Here is a 27,879-nt window from a genome sequence, read left to right as displayed (position 1 = left end):
AGTGAGATGGCAAAGGGACAGAAATAAACTGTGAAATTAACCTTTCTATGTTGGATTTTACTGAAAACAACATCATGGTGAAATATCAGTTTAAAAGCTCCTGTTGTATTGTCTGCTGTGCAGCTGTTCCAAATACGCAAAGTTATGATGTGCAGCGTTTGTCAAAATGTGAGCATATTAAAGAGCTGTAAAGGTTTTTATGTCTGTCAGTGTTGTCAGGATGCACAGATATAGATTGTCGACCATAACTCAGGTGGTCATTATATATCGTTTTTACAACCAAGAAGCAGTTTAAGGGTTTTAATATTTGGCAATGCAAAAGTACTCTAAAGTGTTAGTTTTATCAGTCGGTAACGCAGTAACAGTAATATAACAAGTTAGCTTTAAAAGTAATGCTACTCAACACTGCTCATGAATGCAAAATAACAAAATCCCTGCATTTAAACCGGTGATGAGGGTTTAGCAAAAATCCATTCCATAGCTGAAATCCTACCAATAACAGCACTGATACCTTTTAACGGGCCACTACCAAACAGTAAACTACTGTTTACTTGGGGTGCAGATGGCCTAGTGGTGAGGTCGCACCCCATGTACGAGAGCAGCCCGGGTTCAAGCCCAGTCTGTGCTCTTTTCTCTCATGTCTTCTATCCACTGCCCTGCTCTAAATATGAAGGCATAAAAAACACAAAAATCTAAAAAAAAAAAAAAACTACAGTTCATGGATGAATTTCAAACAATGAGGGAGAAAAGCTGCTAAAAATGTCCTTCCAAGTTAATGCTGCTTAAGATCCCGGAATGTTTTGTGAGTAGCACAAACCAAGAACAGATTCTCTCCCTCATGAATTGAAATTGATCAGTGAGTTTAGTAAATACAACATGGAGTGCAGTTTTTCAGTGAACAGTCCTCAATTCAAAACAAGAATTAAGCAGTAGAGCAGAATCTTTTGTTACCGATTTTGACTGACAGCCCCTGGCAGTGGAGTTGACAGAATCTACATTAAACAGTAACTTTTTAAAACTATTTTTCCAGGGTTCTTACTTATGCAATGCTTATTTTATTGTATTTTATGTATTTTTCCCTCAGCTGTTTCCTTTTCAGGTTCATCAGTTGTTTTTCCCATTTTTCTATCACCTTATCTTTATTTTTTTCTTTCATGCCACTCTCTTATTTTCCACTGCATTTAATAGTTTTGTTTTATGTTATTTCATCTGCTTTTTCTCTACATTTTTTTCTTGTTCTTGTAACTGCTTTAATTGTCTCCTTTTTTTCTGTGGGTTTTTGTATTGAAATTCTGTAATTTTCCAAATCTGTTTTTCAGTTTTATATAATAACATGAACTTCCAATGAATACTTGGCTGTTTTCAAAATAAGAAATGATTACGGGAACACGAAATTACAAAATAAATCGGCCTGCATGCACACAACCTCACGCTTAAAGACTTGAGGACCAGAGGAGCCAGAGATTGAACCACAAACCATGGTAATAATCAACTATGTACTCTATTTTGTGCGCCACAACCCTCCAAAATAGAGCATAAATTATCATCCATATGACAACAGCTTATTTGGAGAAGATGCTTCATTGCTTTCCCTCCTAACATCTTCTTGTCACTGTTAAACACACATTAACACCCTTTGCAATGAGGCTTGTAGTCTGTAATATAATTTGTCCTCTAGTTTCAATTCTGTTTAATGTGGAAACCTGTCAGTTTTTTGAATACTTTTAGAAATACATTTTGACCTTACTTGAAACAAGCCTGAGAATGACTCATAGTTGTTGTAAATTTTAAATAAACATGATTAAAGCTGACTTGTTGAGCTTCATGGCAAGAGAGGAAATACCACAAACTGTTGCAGAGCTTACAACAGGGTTTAGGAAGTGCAAGGAAATTGCAATCAAATGATTACAAATAGGAGGAGGCCGCTATTAAGTCTCCTAAAAAGCAGCAAAATGGTACCTTAAGCCAACATTAACTGAAAAGGAGGTTTAAAGACAGAGCCAAGCAAACCAATTTCCACCAACACCAAACGTACTGAATAAAAACCCTCTCAGCTTTTCTCCTTGCAGCAAAAAAACCATTAAATTCATGTGAAAGGCTCGATGTGGATCAGTCCTGTGAATGCATGTCGTGAAAAGAGGGGAGAGAGCAACAGCCAGAGACAAATCCTGGCAGAGAAGGTGCATCTCTCTGGAAAAAAAGAGAAAATCCCACAAGAGCAGGGAAGCAGAAAACCCCCCACAAAACCGAGCATCTGTCCTCCTGTCGCAGGTGATTATTCTGGGCGATGGGAGAAACGCCACCTCATCGTTATGGAGTGAAGCCACGGCAACTCGAGCCAGAAAAAAACAGAAAATGGGAAGATTTGACCCTGGTGGCAGAGGAGGAACGTCTGCTGTTGCATCAGACGTGTGTAAACACTCTTCATCCATCTCGCCTTTTTCAATCGAGCATCTGCTGTTTGCACTGAGGATTATTTAACGGTTTGAGGGACTGAGAAGCCCCAAGCATAATTAAATATGGATTTATGTACTTTGGGTGTTGTTTATCAGGGGTACACTAGCGGTTAGCATTATGTGTCAAAATATTAATAAGAGCAGGGAGAATAGCTGAATACAATACATATGAAAATATCTGTTTAATAAATGATCCTGGCTGTATTTTCTGAAAGGAAAACACTCCTAAGGATAACACAATGGCTCATACATCAGATCTTAACATAAAGACTTCTTGTTAATTTTCTATGAATCAAAAAAGCTGAATTTACTAACAACATAAACAAGCCATTGACCACTGATTTGCTGCTACAAACAAGAAAAGTGGAGCTAAATGACATGTAGGAGCGAGAAAATAAGCGCGCTTAAAGTAAGTGGATTTGTTCTTGAAGGGTAACACCGCAGATATTACACATCAAAGATAGTTTACAGGAGTTACAAGGTCTTCCTGAAGATGTACAAAGCCTTTTATGTGCTCAGAGTGAGCTGTGGGAAATCTGATAAATCAAGATTTGAAGGCTGAAGAATACAAGACAGAACATGAAAAACTCAAGGTGAGGAGGTACAAAGAAGTGAGCTTTACAGACCTCTGTACTCATCTCTGCTGTAGGCTTACACTGCACAGATCTGAGGATATCGTACGTCTCTACAGGTGCAGCATAACTAAATATGACAAAAGCATTAGCTGACCAAGATGTATTTGGTCCTCACTGGCACTATCTTTGGGTTACAAGTGGAGGTGAAAAGTTGTTAAAAAGTGGCAAAGTGCCAGAAACTGCAGTTCTCTGACAGGCCAGTAGTGGTCAGCTCCAAAAGTGTGTCAATCCACATTGATGCCCAGAAAAAGATGCCAAACGTCAACACCTGTCACAGCACAAAGCCCTGCCATCATTGTGCCATATATACATAGATTCTACCATGGTGTAACAACGTTGTCCCATTCAGTTAGTTCACATTGCTCAGCTGTTCCAGCTCCAGCCTGTGTATGCCTCTCCTACTACCTCTGTAGCTGGCACGGATGGAGGATCACTCTGTCCCCCCTTTGCTTCTGACATTCATACTGAAGCCAAAACATCGCAAAGGCATGAATATCAAGCCTTGCAGTAGTGAGAATGAGCCAGTTCAGGCAGAATTGAACACACTATGGGTGCGCAGATGGTCGAGTGGTTTAAGGCACTACCCATGTACGCAGGCAGCCCGGGTTCCGATCCGGCCTGTCCCTTTTATCGAATGCCTCTCCCTTTCTCATCCCTGTTTCTGAGTCTATCCACTGTACCCCCTCTATCTAATAAAGGCATGTAAGGCCCAAAAATAAATTAAAAAAAAAAACAAAAAAAGAAATGAACACATTGTAAGCCTGAATTCCACAGAAAAAAATGAACTGTATTTCACAACAACCATTAAGTTATGAATGACACCTTTAAATGACAGTTAGTCAAAGCTGTATTCCTGCTAGGCTTTGATTGGCTGGGTCCCTGAAAAACTGAGAACGGGCCATCTCCAGTTGTGATTTATTGATGAGGTCAATGTACGTGTGTTGGATCTGTAGCATTAGTGATTGCATCTTGGCTAACAGCTACCTCATGTTAGAGCTGAATAGTGTGTCAACTATTGGGTTCTGATGTTGAAATTATCCATTTGCAGTAACTTTTTGCCACTTTTAACCCATTTTTGCTGCTTTATGTGACTTGATGTCTATTTTTGCAGCCTTTTTTGACCATTTTTTGCTCTTTTCCACTTTTTGCTCTACTCCTTTCACCTTTTTTCCCACTTTTCCCCTATTTTTTTGTAACTTTTTTTTTCGTTGTTCCCCTTTTTCACCCATTTCTGACACTTTAATATATCTGTTTTTTTGCCACTTTTTCCCAATTTCTACAATATCTTTTTGCAATTTTCCCAACTTTAGCCATCTTTTGCTACCTTTTGCCCATTTTTTAAACTTCTTGCACGTTTGCTGCTTTTCACCCATTTTTGCAATGCTTCTGCCAATTTGTGGCCCATATATGCCACTTTGTACCCATTTTTGTCCACTGATGCCACTTTTTTTGCCGCTTTTATCCCATTTATGCCACTTTGCAACCATTTTGCAGTGATTTTTGCTATTTTTCTTGCAAAATTTTGCCACTTTTAATCCACCTATGCCAATTTTCACCAATTTTTGCCACTTTTAATCCACCTGCGCCAATTTTCACCAACTTTTGACAATTTCTGAAACTTCTTTATTTCACATTTTATGCCAGTCTTTGACGCTTTAATCCATTTTTGCCAACTTTTTGCCCTTATATGCCACTTTTCACCCATTTTTCCTATTTTTAACTATTTTAATCAATTTTTGCCACTTTCTATCTTTTAAATCTTTTCAAAAAAAATTATTCTTCCCCAAAATAGCTGTCTCAGTTTTTTCTACTTTAATTTCTGGCAAATCCTGACATTTGTTCACATTATAGCCTAGCTATGATGTCTGATATTACTTTCCCAATCATTTAGTTCAGTGAGCTCATCCACATTTTTAACATCGCTAACAAAAAGGTGATATGTTTTATGGAAAGGGGTTTATATTTTGAAAAAGCTTTATTTTGCTACAGTATGCATAAAAAAATCCTTTTTGTTTCTCTGATAAAGGTTTTCACTATTCAGGTTAAAAAATATAGTTGTCACAGCCTAACTTTATGGACCATGATTTAGCTGACCTTCATGGGCCCCTCTTTTGCCTGGGCCCCAGAAAGCTCTCCCCTTTACCCCCCCTTCTAGGTGGTCTTGCCTGTGAGTTTTGCTTCCCACCTTCACTGGCCCCTTGCTGTCTTCTAATTGAGGATTTTCTTTTCGATCAAACCACCAGTCCTCCACTGAGTTCAGTTACCTAACAGTACGACACCATTTTATCCTAATGTAGGTTTATGACTTAGTGGGGAGAAAAGCTGTTAAAAAAAAAAAAGGAATGGTTCAAGCACATTTTAAGCGGTAAAGCAGTAACTTGCAACAGATTGATGTTGGGGGGGAGGTCTCAGGTTAACATATTGGTACACTGGTTGCACTGGTATATGTGATAGAGCCAATTTTTCAAAGACAGTTATTAGAAAAAGCAGAAAATTAACCAGCAGATGATTCTTAATTCCTGCTTCAGTGGATGTTTACTCAAGCATGTACCTGGAGCAATGAAGCCTGGAAAATGTTGAAAAGTCACATGTTTTGCGTTGCAGGTTCAGCCCAACCAAGCGTCCCAAAGAAACCAAAGATATTTTGGCTTAAGCGTTAGTTAGAGCCAATTATTCTAATTACAGCAAACTTTCTGTTATGTAACAAATGGACAAATCATTTTACCACAAATCCAGCTGTATGCCATTTTTCCAAGCACTCAATATGAGGTTGATGTGTTATACAATGTGCTAACTTTTAACATCACAAGCACACAACCACACCAACATATTCCTCCTCTTTAAAAGCCAGAAGTGTGAAAGACTTAAAGCTCTTTAAGTTTATTTTGAAGTTAAGTGCTGTGATTTTCTTTCAACACTTCCACTTTCCCTGAACCCCTCTGCTTTGTTCTCCTTCATTTCAGAGAGCAATTTCAGACTCTTCCCAGAATGACTCCTAGATGAACTTCTAAGAAATGACTTGAACCTGTTTGTGTACACAGAAAGATAGCGGTAGTGTTTATATCATCAAATACTGAGAACTCTGCCAGTGAAGAAAGTCTGTGTTCATGTTTTCAGACCTGGAGTCCAAATAAACAGCAATTTGCCCTACTACATTCTCAAATATAATTCCTGCACCTGTCTACAAGCATAAAACATGCCCTTCACCCACCTTTTTCCCAGGGTGCTGAGTGGCGTGCTGAGGCTGAGTGGAGCTCGAGCAGGTTTGCGGTTTCGTGGGGTCAGTTTCGAAGCAGTCGGTTCTTTCTTTGGAGTATCGTCTGTACGAGCCGGGCTGGCACCAGACTTGACGTTGAGGTCTTTCAGGACGTCGTAGTTGATCTTTGTGGAGATCCTCTTCTGCTCCAGCATCTTCTCGATGGCCTCGTCTGCGGTGTTGGCTCGGATTGGCTGGCGCTTTTTGCTCGGTCCTCTGGGCTGATTAAAAAAGTAACACAGAAGAAAGTTAATCTCTAAAAAAAAACAAACTGATTGCCAACATTGCTTCAGAACATGCCCAAAGATTGAATGTCCAAGGTTACAGTACGACTCATGGCTTTCTCTGATCATTTTATCTCTAGCTGCCTATCTTCACAAGAAAAAGAAGACAAACCTGCACAATGTTTCAATGCTACAAAGGTTTGATTAAATGCCAATATTTTAGTTTCATGGTCTTCATCAGGGGGTTATTTTTGATGATAGTATTAACCCCCTTGGATGTCTTACCCTTTGATAGTAATTTGGCTTTTTTTTTTTTTTTTTTTTTTTTTTACAAAAATGATCTTTAATGTCAAAATGAAAACAGATTTCTACAACTGAATAAAAATATGTAAGGCAAAATAAGTGATTGCATAAATGTTCAACCCCTTTAAAGTAACTGACCAAATTCAACAGCAGTCCAGCCAATTGTTGCTAGTAGTCTCATAACTGGAGCAGTGAATGAGTCTCAAGTGATTGTAGTATAAAGACACCTGTGTCTGGAAGGTCCAGTTACTGATTGATAAGTATTTCTGGCTACCATTACACCATGAAGACAAAGAACACTCCAACCAATTTAGAGAAGAGGCTATCAGAAAATACAAGTCAAGGAAAGGGATACAAAAATAATTCCAATTTACTGAAAAATCCCCCAGAGTTCAATTAAATCCATCATCAAGAAATGGAAGGAATCTGGCAAATGTTTAAATCTACCTAGATCTGGATAGATTAGCGAGAGAGGCCACTAAGGCACCTACTCTGAAGGAGTTACAAGCTTCAGCAGCTGAGATGGGAGAGACTCTGCATACAACAACTGTTGGCCATGTTCTTAACCAGTCAGGGCTTTATGGGAGAGTGGCAAAGAGAAAGGCACTGTTCAAGAAAACTCAAATCTCAACTAGAGTTCACCAAAAAGCATGTGGGAGACTCCATGGTCAAGTGGAAGAAAGTTCTTTGATCTGATGAGACCAATTTTGTGTTTGTTAGTCATCAGGCAAGACACCAAACACTGCACATCACACTAACACCCCATCCTAACTGTGAAGCACAGTGGTGGCAGCATCATGCTGTTGGGATGATTCTCAGCACCCAGCCCTGAAGGGCTTCTAAAGGTAGAGGATAAAATGAATGAATATATAGGAAAATCCTGGAGAACAATTTTATTCAGTTTGCAAGAGAGCTAAGGCGTGAGTGAAGATTTACTTCCCAGCATGACAAAGTCCCGTAGCCTACAGAGAAAGCTGCATAGAAATGGTTTAAAGATAACAAGGTGAACGTTCTGGAGTGGCCAAGTCAAAGCCCAGACCTCAATCCAATAGAGAAAATTGGGGCCGGACTTGAAAAGGGCTGTTCACACCTGAACCCTGTGCAACCTGACAGAGCTTGAGCCGTTTTGCAAAGTAGAATAGAGTATAATTGCAGTGCCCAGATGTGCATGCCTGACTGAGACCTATCCACACAGACTCAGAGCTGTGATTACAGCCAAAGATGCATCTACTTAATACTGACTTGATGGGGGTGAATATTTATGCAGTCACTTGTTTATAATTACATTGTTGTAGAAATCTGTTTTGATTTTGACATTAAAGAGCGGTCTTTTCGCATTTGTTTGGTCCAAAAGCTATATTATTGATCTTATGTAAAATTTCATATGTAAAATTAATAAAATGCTAAACATCTTAGGGGCTAAATACTTCTTATAGGTACTGTATGGTCTTTCTCAAAGATCCTTCCTGCAGTAAAACAGACCAGGATATGATTTTTGGGGATTTTTTGGGAGCTTGTTCATTTCTTGGAGTGTCATTGTTTTTATTTTTAAATATCAACCAACCAAATAAGCTTGTGGCTTCAATGATTTTAATGCAACATCATAAAGAGGCATCTAATAAGGCCCGCTAGCTGATTCAACTCTACTCCTGTTACGGTTTGATGTTATCTGCAAATATTTTGCCCTCCGATAAAACGATCACGATCCCAGATGGGAAAGTTTTGCCCTTTATGTCTGGGTAATTCTGGACCAGTGTTAAAACATCTTTGCAAGCAAATTTACAGGTGAACACACTCCCGCAATCAGCAATTTATTTCAATTAAGACGCCAGATTGAGGTCATCACCTGGTTTCAGTTTCTCGTGTTCACCTTGACCTCAGCAAAATTCACGGCTCTGCATCTGCTTAATTGCTCCTCACTGAAAACAAACTTTTAAACACATTTCATGCAGCACGGATATGCTCTTCAGGCTATTTAAGTTCAAATCCTCTTCCTCAGCTGAGCGGAAAATGACCCTGACAGCAGCAAGTATTCACCACAGGTCTTACTTTGTCATGTGTAAAAATAACAAAGTGCCCTCTATTTTGTTGATTTACTCTCTTATTTTTGGCTTTGTCAGTTGGATCAGAGTTATCAGGAGGCTGCATGCCTCATTAGAGGTCTGTTTCACTGCAGTTAATTCAGATAGTTAAACCAAAGAGCAGATGTTAGGTTATCAAAACGTCTGCACTTCGCCAAAACCAGTAAAAAGAAATAAAAGAGGACCAGTTTATTGTCTGTCTGTGTATAAGTCTGATTATGTGTTTAAATCTGCAACTATCTCACAGTCTCTCTCTGAATAATTTCAGACTGCTCGATCATTTTTCAAATTTCTGAGCCAAACTTCAGACACTCTTATCAACAGCAAAAATATTACAGTTTTTAAAACCAATGAGTAACTTCACTCATAGATTAAGAACACAAACATCTTAAGTCAAAGTGCGATGAATATGAGTGTCTGCTGCTTTCTTCTTTTCGAGTGTCATTTGATTATCTTTTGGTGCTGGACTGTTGGATGGACAGAGAAATCAATGTAAAGACATTGCTAATGAATTAAGTAATCAATAATAAAATTAACTTTTAGATGAGTATAATGAAGGGCTTCTTACTGTGTCAAACTGAGTGATGGTTTGAGGATAGCTGATCAATCAACGGGCAGAAATTGACAACAATTCTAGTAGTTCATTAGTATTTTAATCATAAATCAAAGGGGAGTAAAATTAACAGCCAAACAGATTTCATCTTTGTTTACAGAAAATTTAAAGCTGTGCTTAGTCTTTTAAAATTGAACTTGAATTTCTTTGTGGTTTGGCCTTTTGAGTGTTAGGGGGTCCAAATTATTATTAAGGCATCATCTTGACCTTTAATGTTTTACTGGCATTTACTTAAAAACTATCAAGTACAGAATAATGAAAATAAAACTTAATTTTAGTAATGAAAATCAAACATTTTTTTCAGATTTTTTAGTCTTTAACTTTCTTGAACAACCTGATGGTTTATAAGATGATTACAATTCTGATAATCTTCAGAGTTTTTCTTTCACATTTGGTTGAACCTCATCAGATCACATCAGATCATTTGAATTTGTCCAAATGTCTGTGGTCTCCCACATTTTGGTTTTGTTTGTGAACGACTGAGTCATTCAGGAGTGCTTCTTTTAGACCCAATCATGGTACTACCACCTCTTAGCAATTAACCTATTGACCCATGAAATATTCAAGGTGTTTTTTGAACATTTCCCAACTTCCCAGTCTTTTCTTGCCCCTGTCCCAACATTTTTGGAAATCTCAAATGTACTATATATATATTTCCAACAAAAATAAAACTGAAATCAGAACATGATATATTTTGTCTTTTTGCTGACTTCAAATGCATATGATTTTAAAAATGATTTGGAAAGCACTGTATTCTGTTTTTATTCACACTTTCCCAATAGTGTCCCAACTTTTTGGAATTTGGGTTTGTAGAATCAGTATGATTATTATCAGGGGACTATAAACCAACTGTCATTCAGGAGCTAAAGGGACACTGACTAAGATATATGTTTGTAACAGTTATTGATCATGTAGGGATAATAATCAACAGGGTATTCAATACAAAATCTAATTATTGGTTTAGACCCTCAAGGCCTTCATGATGAGTAGTTACTGGGCTAACCCAGTCATAGAGATAAGCAGGTTCACTGTAAAATGCATACTAAAGTGAATAAAAAACATACAACAATTCTCAATTATCAAAATACAGTTAATGAGTACACAATAAGTCCATTAGATGCAGTGTTACATTCAGTCGTTACTTTGTTTAAAGTGCCTATACACTCATGTTACATAATTAAATGCGGTTAACATCACAAATCCTGCTATTTGATGTATGATGTCCATACGGGCAACCTCTGAAGACTAGAGTCACCCTTGGGCTCAGTGCAGACAGCACTGACTACTAAGTATCCAGTCTTTAATGGTGTGTGAAAAGCTATGGTAATCTGATATATTTTTTATATAATCTGTGAGACTATTCCATGCTTTGGTAGCTTTGTAGAAGAAGGCAGACTGGGAGAAGGCAGATCTTCTCTGTGGGATTCTACAGTCAGATGCAGACCTTAACGTTCTGCACAGTGACTCGGAGCAGGGCTGCACAAAGTTCTTCAAGGAGGGTGGGTCCTGTACAAACTTTTACCACTAAAGATCAGACTGGTTCTTTATCTGCTGTCTGTGATAGCTGCTTTCCTGCTTTCTTCCCTTATAATGATAAATCTCTTCAGCTAGGACTGACAGTCTTAGCCTTTTGTAAACTTTATGAGACAGTGTGACCATCACCGAGTCTCCACTCTGTTTCCTGTTTATGTCCGCTCTGACACCCCACTCACCCTTATCTCCAAACTTTACAAGACTCAGTGCTGTTACCTTCTTCTCTTTGTAGATCCCCAGCTCCTTCTCCTTCGCTATCTTTGCCTCCTTCTCTGAAAGCACAGACAAGAAACAGTCTGAACACACCAACTTGGAGATAACAGAAACAACACGACACAGTAGGAAAATTACCATGGAACACAAGCTGCTAGGTTCAGCTGGAGGTTTAGCACTGTTTGGCTGATAAAACACAGAAAGTACTCTTTGGGACAATGCAAATTTAGCCTTGAAACAAGACCAGGAAAGACATTATGTTTGGTTTTGAAAGTACCTTTCTGCTCTTTGAGGTAGTCGGAGTTTTCTGCCATCCACAGCGCCGTCTTGATTTGGATTTCTTTGTCGCTCAACAAGTACTGCAGACAGAAGAGTGGGGCCGTTAGAGGAGAAAATATGTGTACCATGTTTGTCGTTTTTTGTGTTATAAAGGACTGTAGTCTCTTCCTTCACTTCTCAAATCAGAGTTCGCTTGTCATTACCTACTAGATTAGAATCCGCTCAGTAGATAATCAATACTAACTTTGTAGCTTAAAGAATTAATTGAAAGTTTGGCTCTTAAAAATGTATGTGCAGTATATAGTGAGATGAAAACAGTTTGATCATATTTGGAGAACATTTTTAGAATTTGTCAAAAATTATGACACTGAAGAAGCACTGGGAACAGTGAAGCAGCCAAAAACAGACCTAGCAGGTTTTTGTATGGTTTTATGCATGTGACTTTAAAGTCTTGCATAAAATCATTTCAAACTTTCATGTTCTGTTCTGCACTTTTTTATAGCTAGGCCCCAGTGGCCCACCCAGAGCCCTGAGAGTTGTCCCTGAGCCCCTCTTGTGTCATCTTGGCAATGCTGAGGGTCATTGTCATGTTTGAAGGTGAACCTTCAGCCCAGTCTGAGGTCCTGGGCACTACGGAACAGTTTATCACTGAAGATCTCTGTATTTTGCTCCATTCTGTTTACCTCAACTCTGATCTGTCTCACAGTCCCTGCTACTGAAAAACACCCCCACAGCATGATGCTGCCACCACCATGCTTCACTGTTGGGATAACAGTAGCAGCTAATGAGCGGTGCTTGGTTTCCTCCAGACATAACTTTTAGAATTGAAGCCAAACTGTTAAATCTTGGTTTAATCAGACCAGAGAATCTTGTTTCTCACAGTCCTTCAGGTGCATTTTTGCAAATTGAAAGCAGATTTTCATGTGTTTTTCATATGAAAGGCTTCCATCTACCTCCACACAGGATCTCTGTCAGAGTGACCATCAGGTTTTTTTGTCACCACTCTTATAAAGGCCTTCTCCTCTGGTTGCTCAGTTTGACCATGTGACCGGCTCTTGAGAGAGTTAAATTGTGCCAAATTTCTTTCATTTGAGAATTATGGAGGCCACTGTGCTCTTGGGAAACGTCAGTGCAGCAGAATTTTTTGTGGCCTTCCCCAGATCTGTGCCTGTCTCTGAGCTCTGCAGGCAGTTCCTCTTATACAATAAGTGGAGAACATACTTAATGTACTTTTTGTCAGTTTTTAGTTTTTATTCTGGTCTTCTTCATTGAAAATATCTTTTGTCGTCATGCCTTGCTTCCTGAGATACCCTTTGGTCCGAAAGAAAAAATCTCCCAAACTCAGAGATATGTGACAGAGCATCTCAGGAAGATTTCAGGAGAAGACGGTCCAAGAATTTCAGGATATTTTCAGAAAAGCGTGAGTGAACTGGGATTTAGAGTGCTCCTACAGCGTCCTCAGGGGAGAGAATTTATCTAAATAGCTTTAGGTTCCTTCTTCTCTGATGTTTATTGTAGCACATGTCAGACTGTGGAGCGTTTCAGGTGCGCTGGACCTCATTAATCAGCAGGTACATACCAGCTCTATCTCTTTGTCATCGATTCCGCTCAGGTCCAGCTCCCCGCTGTCAGCAGCACCATCTGTCACAGAGACAAAAAAACACATCGGACACACTTAGAAAATTTGCTGTAATGCACATTTTCACGGCTGCTTCAAAGTCCCAGAGGGATGAGACAGGAAACAGCAGCTGTTTGGGGGAAAAAAAACCCTCCTAGAACGTGCTGCATCTCTTCCTCGTTGAGCATCTTCCATCGAGGGTTAATCAGCAAATAAAACCCACTGTGACTGCTGATAAGACGTTAATAAGCTTAACTCGGGATAAAGCTCATCTACCTTAACTCACTTTCTCTTCAATTATGATACGCTTTCTAGATTGCGGCACGCTTTATTTTGAAAAGGGGAGATGCTAAAATGTCAATTTGCATTTTTCATGCTGCTGCGGCTTGGAGACGCGCTCCTGCTTCTACCTTTGCTGATTGTGAGAGTGAAAAACAGACATTTGAATGTGTTGATAAAAAGAACGGAGGTGTTTGAAATCCCTCTGCGTGCGCTCAGTTCAATTTTGGAGGAGAGAAGTTCAAAGGAAATGAGATTGACTTTGATAAATGAAACAATAGGAGGTAAGGAGTGGGTGCAGGCTTTGACAGCAGAAGAAATTCAACAGCTTTCACTCCAAAGATCCTCCACCTTGATTAGCTGTTTTCTTTCTTCCTTCCTTTCAGACATCAGACAGTCAATCAAAAGGAGAAAAGTTAGAGAGAAATGTTTTTTAAGAGGCAGGTTTATGGGAGTCGTTTAACTGCTATCAGCTCCCTGCCTTTGACGCGCTCATTGTGGCCCTCCTTCTTGGAGTTCAAACTCCCCACAGGGCGGCAGCTTCAAAGAAGAGCCACCTGAGTCCACAGGCAGCCTTCCTGCTTCATTACGCAGAGACAGGTGCACAGAAAGACAGAGAATAGACGAGGAAGAGGCATACACCCTTCGTCAGACAGTAAAGGGTGTGTTCTCCCGTGGTAGAGGAGGATAATCTAGTCAGGCTTCTGAGTGCAGTTAACAGATTGCTTAAAAAAAGAAACCTCTCCAGAGGGAAGAGACAGGTCAGTCGCTATCTGTCAGGCCCAGCCCTCTAAGAAGTTCCTCTCCGTGAAGTGTGAGGGGGGAGATAAGATGGAGACAAGCCCTGAGAGAGATTGGCAGCTCCTGGAGGCAGAGAGGCAGCGAGACTAAGAGCTGATAACACCCGTCCAACCCCTGAGAGACGAGGAGGGAGGAGCAATTACTGAGTTATTATTCAGCCAGGGCTTTGATATATCTGCACAAGCTAATTTGATCAAACCCATAAAAATATTCTTGGAGAGCGTGCAGAAGAATCTGCAGACCTGAGGATTCAGAAATGTAGATTGGCTGGAAGTTGAAGTGGAAGATATAAGACAGGGTTATTTTAGTTTACTTTTTTGGACTTTTGGCTTTTTTATTGTCGGTGCAGATAAAAGACCATCCAGGGAACAAACATGGATGTATTAGACATGGACCAGATTTGATCCAATATTGGTATGGGGTCTGATATTTTTATATCAGACTGACGGCACAGATCCACACCACCCATCGTAATTCTGACAGTTTTGAATGAAAACTAAAGAACAGTCAGATAACAACCTTGACGTCAACCGCTTGTTTCTGAGTGATTAATGAGAAACACAGTAATGAGGAAAAAGTGAGTTCTCTCCTCTCTAAATGTAATGTCTGTAATAACAGCAACACGAAGTGAGCATAAAATGTTTTTTTATTCAAACACCAGTGTTTGTTAGCATTAACTCATTTAGTACTTCTGTTGTAACTGAGACTTACTTTGGAATACATTTGCTATTTTTATGCTCCTTAAATTGATTTGCAGGCATTTGACATTTTCATCTTTCCTTGAACAAAATGTGCACTACACAGTCATGCATACTTTAATGCCAATTCTTCTGGTGTTTGGCGATGGTCCATTTCTGCCTGTCTTCCATGTATTTTGGCATATGACAGAAGACAAGATTAGCCTCGTCTGTTAGCACACCCCACTGCATAACAGAAGATAACCATGGTTGAATTATATAGTTTAAAGAGAGCTGAAGGCAGTTTATGGACAAAGTATTCATTTAAAACCGGCATCCAGTCAGTAAAATATCCCTTTTACAGTCTGGGCTGAAGCAATGACCATCATTTTACGAGAACATTGATGCCCTCAAAAACTTTTTTGTTTTGAGCAATCAGACAAAATAAAAGAGCAGGAAAACAAAGTAAAGTCAAAACACTCTGAGAACAGACAGACTGAACAACTTCATGGTCACCAAAAACGCCAAGGAAAAGAATAAGTTTGTGAAAATGTAAGCAGTCGATATTAGCAAAAGATGTTTGAGAGCTGCCAAGTTATCTTTTTTAAATTGTGATGACTTGCATTTTAATCCCATGTTTATATTAAATCAATCTGCATTAGAAACATTTTTATGTACCAATTGAGAATTTCAATGCAATGAGATACATTTTATGATCTTAACTATGATTTAGATGAGCGCTGTTTTTGCTTAACTAGTGTGGTTTAAAACCATGGCTTCGAGAAGTGGTTCCCCTCCTGGTTTTCCTAGATTAGGGAAAGACCGATTATCAGCCTGACCAATTATTGAGGCCTGCTCCACTTTGGTTCCACTGCAAAGTGTGTCTTCCACTCTGGCTTATTTTCACACCCCAAAGTCTCACCAAAACTCCTGTATATGACATAATCAGATTGGCTAGATGTCACATGATTACTAGCCAATCAGTACTTAATCCTGGGTGCCACTTACACAGTGTGAGTATGGCATCACTTCCTGTTTTTCTGTTTCTACTGTGTTGCCCTTTGCTAATTGCAGTTTTACTCTTTCCATATTAAGTACACTTCGTACGTTATAATAAACGCATATCGGTTGTTGATGTTGGTTTTCTACAAATAATCTGTATCATTTTCAGCCCTGAAAATCAATATCGATCCACCTCTACCCTGGAGCCTCTCCTTGTTTTATCTAAAGAAAGCTCAGACTCCCAAGACCCACACAAATATAAGAAATATAGATTGCTGTCAATAATAAACATCAATTTTAATTGTTTCATCAATAAAACCCTAAGAAAATAGGTTTTGACAACCTCAGAACAATCATTTTGTACACACACTCCTGCATGTATATTAATATATTACATGCAGGAGTGCATATACAAAATGACTCTCTGACTGACAAAGATCCCACACAATGTGACTTTAAGAAATAACAGTTAAATCATTTTCTCTGTGTAAATGAGCCAGTTCTTCCCAGTGTTCTTTATTATGCTTTTAGTTTCTGATTTCACTTAAGTCAAGGATACTGTACTTCCTGATTGGAGAAGAACCTGCTTTTATTTTGAAAGAAAACAAAGAACTTCTGGTAGAGCGAAAGTAACTACATTAACAATCTAAAATAAGGAAAGCAATAAAAACAGCTAAAGGCAATTGTTAAAAAAATGCCAGTTTACTTCAAAGGGTGTGTATTACTTTTGGCTTATTGACTGGACTGTTTGCAAGTTGTTATTCTATGTCCCCTCTTCAGCACTGTCCTCATTTTCCATCACTTTGGGAGCAGGAAGATGCTACAGTAGGTAATATCTGACTGCTGCTTCACTATGGTAGCTTAGCTACATCTTAAATGGCAAAATAGCTTGTGTTTCACGCATTACAAGAATTAAAGTGTCACAATCAGACCTTAATCGATTAACATTTGAATGCTTCTTATTCTTTTGTCTTATTGTGATCTTTAATCTCTTTGCATGTTTTTAAGCACTCTGGTTAGCCAGCAAGTGTTCTGTTAAAATTAATTGGAGTGGGAACAATTGAATCATCGCTGCTTTGACTGAGCCGTCCATTCTTTCATTCTTCTTCACAAGATGTAAAAATGGGAATAAAATCAGAAATTTAAACTTTCAGATCTCTTCTTTTGAAAGGTTTAGAGACATATTAATAACCCATTCATCAGCTGTGCATGTGAATTTACCCTCTCCTTTAAGGAAAACATACAGTACTCTTGGAGCTGTGACAGGGTGGTCAGATTCTGCCGGATAAACAGTAAATCTTAATGAGATGTCTCCTCTTTAGTAAAGAGAAAATCTCCTCAGCCATCTGGCCTTCGTTAGTGAAACACTTGAAGGCCAGAAACCCTCTGAGTGTCACTCTGAATTATAAAAAATTACATTACATCATCACATTAGCAGGAAAGAGTGGCCACAACTTGCAGCACAAAAACAAAACTTCCTTCTCGTGGAGAACAAAATAACAGCTCCCTGATGACCTTGTGCACGGTGAGAAACAAGTTTCCTCTTCCCGTGCGGGCTGACAGAAGCCCGAGGTCTTTTGGCAGGCTCTGAGTAACTCAGAGAGCCCGCTCTGCCTGCATATCAATACTGAAAGAGGGAAAAAAACAGGATTCCCCAAACACGTTTTCCCCCGTCTGAGGAGCTTCAGCTCTCCAACAGTGAATCCCACAGGAGAACACCTCCGACCTCGCACTGAAGGAAGAGGATCTGTGCTCAGAGAGTCACTCTGAGGGAATAAATTATTACAAAAAAGAGGGAGAGTGAAGAGACAAGGGGAGAGAGGGAGCGATGAGAGTGATGTGACTAAAATGATAGTGTAGTTGAGGACTGGACTATTAATCATAGCTATCCATCTGTCCTTGGAAAGAAAGCTGCTTAACTGAGCTTGAACTAGTCAAATGCAAAGAGAAGTTGTGGTATTGGTGTTTATTCCATCCAAGCAAGGTTTTAAAGAATTCTCAATGCCTCTGCTTGTCTCAAATGACATAAATGTTTTGGTTTAAAGTTGTCTGGATCTTTTTCAGAAATCTCATCAGCTTTCGTACTTTTTTCGTTTTTCAAGGCACCATTTAAAAAAACATAGAACAACTCAAGAAAATACTGTATAGTCAGGAGCAGCTTCATGTTTTCCAGGAAGTATGTACAGGTTTATTGTGATGTTAGCTCCAGCACAGCTTAGCGTGCTACCTCTCAGTGTTCCCTTTGTCCACGAGGCTGAGAAAGATCCCCTGTTGAAATGCATTTGTCCTTATACAGCCTCAGTAAAAAGGAACCATAAAAGACATATCAGAGTGCTGCCTCCTCAGTTTTTAAAAATTACACAAATAACCAATTAAGGATTGAAAGCACAGACATCCTCCATCCCTATTACTGATGATCAGAGGTTCCTAGCTGATATCAACTTATTGCGATATGCTTCACAGGTAGGAGACCGCCTCAGAGCACTTATTCTGTTAAATATAATGTTTAACACTGTTGTACAGTAAGATATTTGCAGTAGTGCATGTACAAAATGACTCAATAAATTCCGATTATGGTCAGTAAATCTGGCAGCGTTCACAGTTTCAAGGATTTCTACTTTTGTTTCTATAAGGATGCATAGTATTAACCTTGCAAATACAGAAGGATTTGACTGTCATCGGGCAAATGCATCTTGAAAAGCTCCAATCCACAACATTCGTGCTGAACTGAAAATAATTCTGACCAATCAGCGTCATTTGAGGAGAATGAGGCAGGAGCTACAGGAGGGGCCAAGTTTTATTGTGTGTTGTTCGCAATGGCCGCCTCAAGTGTAGTGGTTAGCTCGGATGAAGCTATAGCTTTGTGGCAGTTTTACCAGACCTGGACCACATTTCTTTATCAAACAAAGAGCAAAGAACAGCACTGAGAGCTTTTTATGATGTAAATGAGTTTTCGCCCTTTATGCCAACCTGCTTCAGCTTGAGTTTGCCATCGTTACAGGTGGGTTTGAGTTGTACTGTAAGCCGGTAGCCATTAGCTTCATGTAGCTGTAGTAAAGCAACAGTTTAATCAGACCTCGACCACATTTCTTTATTAAAACAAGAGCAAAGAGACACATGCAAGCTTCTCTTAGCAGAGAAGAGGTTTTTTTAACATCTTCAGGCTTCAGCATGAATTTTAGCCAACATGCTTCGCTGTTCAAACATTACAGCCTGTAGAGCTCAGGTTAGCTCTGGAGCTACAGATGTCTGCTTCCTCATTTTGTATCGTCACTCTTATTGGTCCGTAATGAATGTGACAGACAGAACATTTGTCCAATCATCTCCCAAGGATGTTTTTTGAAAAGTACTGCCCTTCCTAGCAGTTTGTATGGGAGGTTTCCAATATGAATGTGAAATATTTACATGCTATGGATTGATGAAACAGTCTATCTGGTGTGTCATGTTAGCACAATACTGGATTTTTGCTAATATCCAATCTGCACATATGTACAAAATAATTTTAGCCTATATAGATACTAAATACCAATATTCTAATATAAATGTTGTAGTCAAGCCCACACTATCCAAGACCAAGAGTGTACTGAGACCAAGACAAGACCAAGACTCTTGAGAATTGAAACCGAGATGAACCGAGAACGAGACAAGACCATAAAAATCAATAAAAACAAATCCTCACAAGGCTGAACAGTAAAAGAGCACTCTGTCTATAATTTTAGCTTGCTTTAAGATAAATTTGACAGCAATAAACAAGGTGTCTGCACCTCTGTTTTCAAAGCACTACAATGCAAATATCTTAAATCTTTGCAAATGTGTTTCACCAACTTCCTGTCAAAAATAAATCCTCATGTGTACGAAAAAGCCAAAAACTTCAGTCCTCAAAACACACAATTTAAAGCTTGAGGATGAAGAAATTATCTAATTTCAGTCCTTAAAACAGACTGATAATAACTTAAGGAGAAGACTTTAGCTGATGTAGGTCTGTTGGACCAGCCTAAAACTCAAGTAGCTAAAGTCTAAAACTGCTAATCAACTTTTTAAGCTCTGCTGATACTGATATGCAGATAATATCACACATCCCTACTATACTAGTAACCCAGTTAAGGTTAACAACCAGGCCAAGACACTTTCTCATGAAACTTTTCTTTTTTATGCTTTTACTTTGTAATGTTTACTGTCTTAAAGCTAAGGCTACTTCCTGTTCAGTGAAAAAACAGCTTTTATTCTGCACAAAAACACAGGACTTTAACTACACTGATGGCACTGACATTAGAGAAAAGAACTTGCTACAGATCAAAAAGGAAATGAAAACAGCTGAAGAGGATGATAAAAAGTTCACAGTTTGATATCACACAATGCAAATTTCTTACTTGCTCAGTGACTCATCCTTTAAAAAGTAAAGTAAGATATTCAGTGGTGCAGTGGGGTCTTGATTTTCCACTCATGTTAGAGGCTACAATGGATAGGTCTATGGTAAGTATATCCAACTGCAGCCCAACAACAGCAGCTTAACTATAGAGTGCATAAAAGGTCAGTATAGTTTATGATGAATAAGAATCTAGAAATATACAATTCATTAATTTCCAACCATCTAAATTAACGTGTTAACGCTGGTAGTCCTCATCTAAATGGCTCAGCTTGTTGGCAACCTAGCTCAACAAGTGGAGTAGCTATTCTTTTATCTAGTGTTATCGACTACATGAGGCTTATTGATACTGGCAGATATTGACAGAGCTTCACAGGCTTTAACATGACTGTATTTGTACTGGTACTTTTCCCAACTTTTGTCTTCTCTCATCAGACTTGTCAGCTCTGTCATCCTGCGTCATGGAGAGTAAACTCGCACTTCCTCCTGCAGTGATCAGCAGCAGCCTGAGAAGCTGCCAAATTCAATTTCTTTCAGTGAAAGCTACCAGCTTGAAGATTAATCGAGCCAGAAACAGAGGAAAACGGCATAAAAGAAGTCTGATCCAGCTCATCAGAGAGAGAAAAGCATCGCTGCTGAAGCCTTAAGCTGCTAACTCTGACACCTCTGTCTCTCCTGGTCCTCACACAGGTAACGTGACCTCTGATTTACCCCTCTACCCCTCCTCTACTGCTTCAAAAATACCCCCAAAACACCCTCCATCCTCCTCCTTCCCCCATCTCTCACACATCGCAGTGTCCCAGGAGGCGGCTAGTCCATCTGATGTGGTCAGGAGAATAAGATGCTTCTCTGCAGACACCATCTAATACCAAAGAAGAAGAAAAAAGAAGACAAAGAGGCAGAGAAAATGTGCCCTGCAGGAGCGAACGCTAACAGGTGAAGAAGAAGACGGCCTTTTGAAGGCGTCAAGGGAGGGAGAGAACAAGAGATTTTAAAAAAAAGAGAGAGAGGAGGAGGGAGAGAGAGGGAGGAAGGGAGGGGGAGCTGGTGGCTGACAGATTAGGCCAAACACAGAAAGTCAGAAAAACAGAGATATTGAAGGATAAGGCTGATGTAGTTCGTTTCTGTCTTTCTGTCCACAAATTCCACAAAAAAGGCCTGAAGCAGAATCTGCTGGTCTGACTTTTTAATGCCTGTCTGAGACTCTCTTACTCAGTGGTTCATACTGAAAACATCATAAAACCAAATCACAAATTTAGTTTTACTAGTAAAAGGGTCAATATTCTCACAGTAGGCACAGATAGAGTGAACAGTGCACGAATGTGGACTATTTTTAGCAGGGCATTAAAACACAATAGACAGAAACCAATAGGTGTTTGAACACAATACTTATTCTTGCAACTGATCCAACTTTACTGTACTAGAGTTTGTGGTTGTGTGCCGTTAAACACTCCATTAAAGGCAACAAAGATGAATGCTACTCACAAATAAACATTGCTGTTGAAATAAACAGAAAGAAGTCAGTAAATTTTGAAGGTACTTTGGCTCTTGTTAAGAACAAATATCCTTTGTTACACCTTTGCTCTATTAACAATCTGAGACCAACGTTGGTGTTTGTGACAAGAAGAGACAGGTTATAAAAAGTTAAATAACTTTTAAGCCATAAATTGTAGCTGTTTACTTTTGTTTCCACTGACAGTCTGCCATCATGTCATGCTACATTAAATTGTGTATGTCTTTGCCCTTACATCATGCTGGAGATGGCCTAAATAGCTAATTATAGAGAGAAAAACAGAAAGAAAGCCTGTGATGTGGCTCTCTGCATCTCTGCAGACAGGAACTGCTCAGAGTAATGTCACAAATGGAGGCAATTCAAAGAAGCACAAGGACTTAACTTGATTTTTTTGTCACAGAATAATTTTCTTTTTACTTTTTGGACCCCAAGATAATTTGCCTCAAGGATTTTTTTAAATTTGAGACACTCAATGAATCGTTTCAGCCTTACTCAGAATGCGCATGCCCTCCTTCTGTAACCCCTCCAGTGCACATGTGCATTCTAAGACCGCTTCCAGCACGACCGCAGAAGTGCATCTTTCAGTGATCTTCTCAATCAGTATGAGAAATTTATGAATGGAAACAAAATGTTGGTTTCCTTTTAAGTACATATGCCGTATGATGGGGGTGTCCAAACTATGGCCCGGGGCCCATTTATGATTGGCCCTAACAAATTCCAGATAAAATGGAATATGGCCCACATCAAACATGAAGCTTGTGCTTAACTGTATTGTACTTCTTGTTTTCAGCACAAGGCAGTGCTACCATGTTAAATCTGTAAACAAACACTTTGACAACATGATATCTTGATTAATAACACCCTGATGGATTATCATAGTGGTACCAGTGGTAGCCAGGGCTAAACAGGGCCCCCCTGAAAACTGATTGGCTCCCCAAATCTTAAAAAATGACTGTCTATTTGCCCTGTCAGCCATTAACTAGCCATTTAGGCATACTCAATCGCTAAGCATGTATTAACTTACATTGGATTAGTCTTATTTACTTTAAAATCTTCATGGCAAGGAACATGAACGTGACCCCAACACCCTAATATATTTCTGTATGTGGCCCTCTGTGGAATAAGTTTGGACACCCCTGCCGCATGAGGCGCCTTTATTAACAGAAACCGCAATTCAAAACAGGAAGTAAACAGCAGAGATGGGCAAACTCATTTTGTGTTGTTGTTTTTGTTGAGGGTCCCCTGATGGTGGTATTTTACATACTGTGTGTTTAAAGATGACGGTGTACATTGATGTTTTAGCTTTCTATTGATTTGATTGGACATTTGATCAACCTATCAAGACATTGATCCACATCAATGGAACTTTGCCCCACATTTTTTCAAAACTTTTGTCTCAACTATAAACCTATTTTTCATTGTACCATATTTCTTCCTACCATCCACACTACTAGCAAAACAAGTTTATTGCCAAGGTTAGCAATCCTTTTTCTCCTGTTCTGAAACTACATGCTCAGCATTGCTAACTTCTTCTTCACTCAATAAACATGAGGACAGTGCCGGAGAGGCACACATAAAAACAGTTTAAACCAAACCAGAATAAACAAGTGCATCCATGGACACTGATCGGATCAGCAATCGCAAAAAACCACATCTCTTGTTCGGAATAAAATCTCATCATGACAGAGCTGTATTGGATCAGAATCATCTGACTCGAATGCTGACATGTTAATGATGATTAGATTTTTATGAGAATGATTTTCATCTATGCATTATAGTTATTAAGATACCAATATTACTGGTTGCATTTTTCAAGTACTATGTGGTAGTACAAAGGTATAAAGACAGCAAAACTTGGAGTCTGGAGTGGTTGTGGTAGAGGCTAGAAGTTTTAAGTTTTGGCTAACGTTATTTTTAATAAATTGGAATTACACATCAATCATCATCTTCTTTGCAGTTTTGGGCTAACAAGAATAGAAGTTTTGGTCTTTTCATGGCATTTGTTGACAAAAAGAAAAATACAGTATTACAGTTTTGTCCTTTAAGAGACAGAAAGACTAATAGTAAACAGCAGATGAAAAGGCCAGTGAGAGTTAGTAAGGGGATAAAAAATGAGAAAAACAGGCAGGAAAAGACAAAGGAAGGCTGAGCAGGAAAGATTAAAGCAGAACGAAAGAGCTAGGTACGAGATTGAGAGACAAAGAGACTGATGGAGAAAAGCAGCAGGAGGGACGACACGGAGGAACGAGCAGACAGCAGCTGAGAGAGAGAGAGAAGACAAAGGAGGCCGAGAGAGAAGACAGAGAAAGTTAAAAACAGAGAGGATATAAATGGAAAAGACACAAGAGAGAAAGGAGCTAATACAGAGAGGGGGGAGGAGGAAAGACAAAAAGATGGAAGAGGGAGAAAATGGAAGCTTAAGAAGAGTTCACTGATCTTTTAATCCTTTGCTGTGTTTCATTTCGGCCTGATCTAAAGAGAGGACACAGAGAGAGAAGACGGAGAGAGAGGAGAAATAAAAGTGAATAAAGTCACACTGGCTAAATTAAAAACGAAGCATCAGTGTGCAGACTCTTCCTCGCTGCAGCCTCCTTCCCCTTCTCCCAAAAACAAAGAGTGTGTGTGTGTGATCTGCGGGATGAATGGAGCTGTGTAGCCTCGGTGCTGCAGGATCACCCATCATCCACACTTCAAAAGGCACCCACATTATCCAGACTCACAGCTCTTGATGTCAGCAACAATCCTGATCCTCTCCTACGTACCCAAAACCCCCTCGACCTGCGCCGTGCTCGGCCACAGGGCTGCAGGGGGGAGAGCGAGACATGAAGGGAGATATTTCAATTTGTCAGCTTTCAGGCTTTTAGGAGGGATAACAGAGAGATGAAAAGGAAGATAGGACTTTGTGAAGGTACTAAGAAATATTTCTACAGACTGGAACCGCGAGGCATGTGAATTCTTTCTTTGAAAGGACTGTTTGAAATCTGAGTCAAGCAGAAACATTGGCATTTTAAAAAACTGCCATGAAAATTAGATAAAAAAGGAGCTTTGGATCAAACTGTTCAAGTAATAAATCAGACTTTCAGTAAAAATAAGTAAATAAGAACTGCAGCCAGTCACATGTTAACAAAGCAGTCTTTAAGGAATAGTTAGTGAAATGTTCTGATTAACTGTTAAAAGAAAAGATTCACAGCTTTAGGTAACAAACAAAGCTGGAGGCTGATAATGAAACAGCTAACCTGGCCCAGAGTTAACAAACACACCTTAAAATACTTTAAATCAGACTGAAGCAGCACTAACTACTTTGGCTTTATGTGAGTTTAACCTGACACAACAAGTGTATTGATGTTCTTGATCACTATAGAGCTAAACTGTGCTGTTTGTGTGAGGTGCTACCACTGCTATCACTTCACCGTTGTTTACATTTGCAATAAAGAGCATTAAAGCTAACCTGACACGCCAGAAAGATTTCTTTCACACATCCATCTGGAAAACCTTCTATACTAAGCGTTTGGGAAAGGGCAGAGGCTTTGAAAAAAGATCGGAGTGTGACTGGATGAACGTTCTGTCTGTCACATCTTTACAGGCCAATTACAGCAACAAAACACGTGATGTAGCCGCAGCTGAGGTGCACGTGTGCAGCTACCAAGGAATAACAGGAACCATGGCGACTGTAGACATGTCAGTACATGACTTTTGTCGTTTTTGAGAAGAAAAAACCTCACTGCTGTTCTTTGTTCTTCTTTTAACGAAGAAATGTCGTCAAGTTCTGATAAAACTGGCGCTTTAGCAGCATCCAGGCTAAGCTCTTCCACCATAATTGCACCAGCCTCTTGTTGCTGCTTGCTTAAGTCACGACTCCACCGCCCCCGAAAGTACTGTCCCTCGGCGCTGATTGGTCCGGTCACTTTCTAACTGGGTCCAAACGGTTCAGACGGGAGCTCTGCAAGATGGATTCGCCAGTGAGTTACATTAAAGCAGCATGGCATTAGCATTAACTGGAGCTACCGTTGCTACTAGCTGCAGGCAGATGTACTGTGATATAGATGGAACAACTGACTGGGACTGTGGGTCTGAAATGCTTAAAAATATGACCATATAACTGAACAGACCACTCATTCAGGTGCTGACTACACAAGAACTGCACGTTTAATTATTTAGATCAGATCAGCTTTTTCTTGACCAATGCTATGGGGGCCGGACAGCTATTCTGTAGCCAGCCACAAGGGGGCGACTGAGAAATTTTAGCCACATATTTCTGGAGCCCTCTTGATGTCTATCACTGAGTTTGATGCTAATAAGCTGTGCTGCGATTGGTCAAATACACATGCAGGAAACACATCTTTTGCGTAAACTATAATGACCAAGACTTATATATTCTTCAAAATATTCACGTTTACAACAAAGTCCTTGGCTATGTCCGAAACCACTCCCTATTTACTATAGTGCACTCTTTCTACCCACAATACTTTGTGAAGAGTAGTGAACAATCAATGGTCACTAGCCCAGCAATGTTTACCATCATACATTGCAGTTGCTGTTCTCAAACATAACAGACAAACGAGAGGAGCACAGTTGGTCTTAACCAGAGTATATAATCTGTAAGAAAACGTTAAGGATTGAAAACAGAGCATGTTTTCTCCCACTATGAGGATTACAAGACATGAGACCATCATCTTAATGCAAAAAAAAACAACAGATGAGGATGAGCTATTTTAAAATTCCCATATATTTAATATTTTATATATAGAAATTTTTTGGGTCATGGTCTATTCTAGATATTATAATTTGTGTTTGTTCATTGTGTGATCTTTCTTCTTATGGCTTCATGTGAACAGGCTGCCAGGAGGATTTCCATGTATTTTAGATGTTGGCTCTACCTGTCTGCAGGGTTTTTCATTCAACAGCTCTCCCGGTTTAGGTGTAAGAACAGGAACACTCTGTATTTCTAATAAAGTTTATAAAAGGTACAAAGACAGCATGCAGACTTTTCTCTCACCTCTAGACATTTCCTCCTACACACCTGTCTGCAAGGAAATGAAGGTGAGACTGTACTGTCAGGACTTTAGCATGTGAAAGAATTAGTCTCACACTTTCACATTTATCAGGTAAAGAACAAACGGCAAGTTCTATGTTAAAAGATGTACTGAGAAAATAAAGGTGAGTAACGTGCTATTTTTTGTGCCACTTTAACATCAAATAATGGGAATATTTCGAAGATAGATCACCTTTAACAATGATGCTTTAAAACACCAGTATACAGGTTTCTACTCAGCCTATTTTTCCCAAATTAAATGCTAAAATGAACATTAACTCATGTATAATAATAAGAAGTTCGCTGACATTTAACAACTGTCATTAACACTGAGCGTAAACATGTGCCAACAATTTTCATATGAATTGTTTCTTGTTTTTATTCTGTTATGCCTTCTGATCCTAGTTTTCACTCTGTTTACTGCAGCTATGGAAGATGCTTTGACATTTTATTGTTTCTGCACAATAAAGACTTCAAATTTCTGAATTCACCTGAATGCAATAAAACATCCAGCTTGGCTGATCTCAAAGACCTATGGATTAAAACACTGCATACCTTTTTAATCTACAATCAGAATATTGAAGTGTTCACTCTTTCATCCTGTGGTCTACAGTTGCTCTCATACTCATACATTTATGTATCAGGATGCCATAAGCACCTGCAATGTAAAATAAATACCCATAAAGGCATCTCCTGGTGTAAATGTCCTTCCCTGCAGTAGTATGAGGTAATACGGCTCGGTGCCAGCTCTGCCCTGGAGAAATAACCAGCCGGCTAAGGCAATAAATAGAGCGCTAGATTCTCGCTGACACGGGCGGGCCGGGCTAGCCCATTAAAAGCTGACCTCCCTGACCTTGGAGGAGCCCGGACTGGAGTGAACGCCCACTCAACCACCTGCTCCTCCTCCTCCTCTTCCCCTGGACACAAAATAGGGAGCGGGGTGATACAGTTTACGCATATAGAAGCTGCTGGACAATAAGTCCCTGGAGGCACTGGTA

At 39.4% G+C, this 27,879-nt stretch overlaps 1 protein-coding gene across 1 annotated transcript in view; it reads right to left on the bottom strand.

The window, feature by feature from the left end:
* The window catches only part of LOC121526144 (transcription factor IIIB 90 kDa subunit-like), a 178,264-nt gene that overhangs the window by 64,502 nt on the left and 85,883 nt on the right, over positions 1-27,879 (bottom strand). Inside the window, exons 13-16 of the mRNA XM_041812554.1 lie at positions 13,173-13,234; positions 11,592-11,673; positions 11,318-11,373; positions 6,303-6,568 (exon numbers count right to left, since the gene is read on the bottom strand). Of these exons, the coding sequence (XP_041668488.1) occupies positions 6,303-6,568; positions 11,318-11,373; positions 11,592-11,673; positions 13,173-13,234 (466 nt within the window). The remainder of the gene's footprint in view (positions 1-6,302; positions 6,569-11,317; positions 11,374-11,591; positions 11,674-13,172; positions 13,235-27,879) is intronic.

Source organism: Cheilinus undulatus, linkage group 18, assembly GCF_018320785.1.
Source record: "Cheilinus undulatus linkage group 18, ASM1832078v1, whole genome shotgun sequence".
NCBI classification, from domain to species: Eukaryota; Metazoa; Chordata; class Actinopteri; order Labriformes; family Labridae; genus Cheilinus; species Cheilinus undulatus.
Note: the sequence above shows the minus strand (reverse complement) of the source record. Positions and strands in the feature narration are given on the sequence as shown.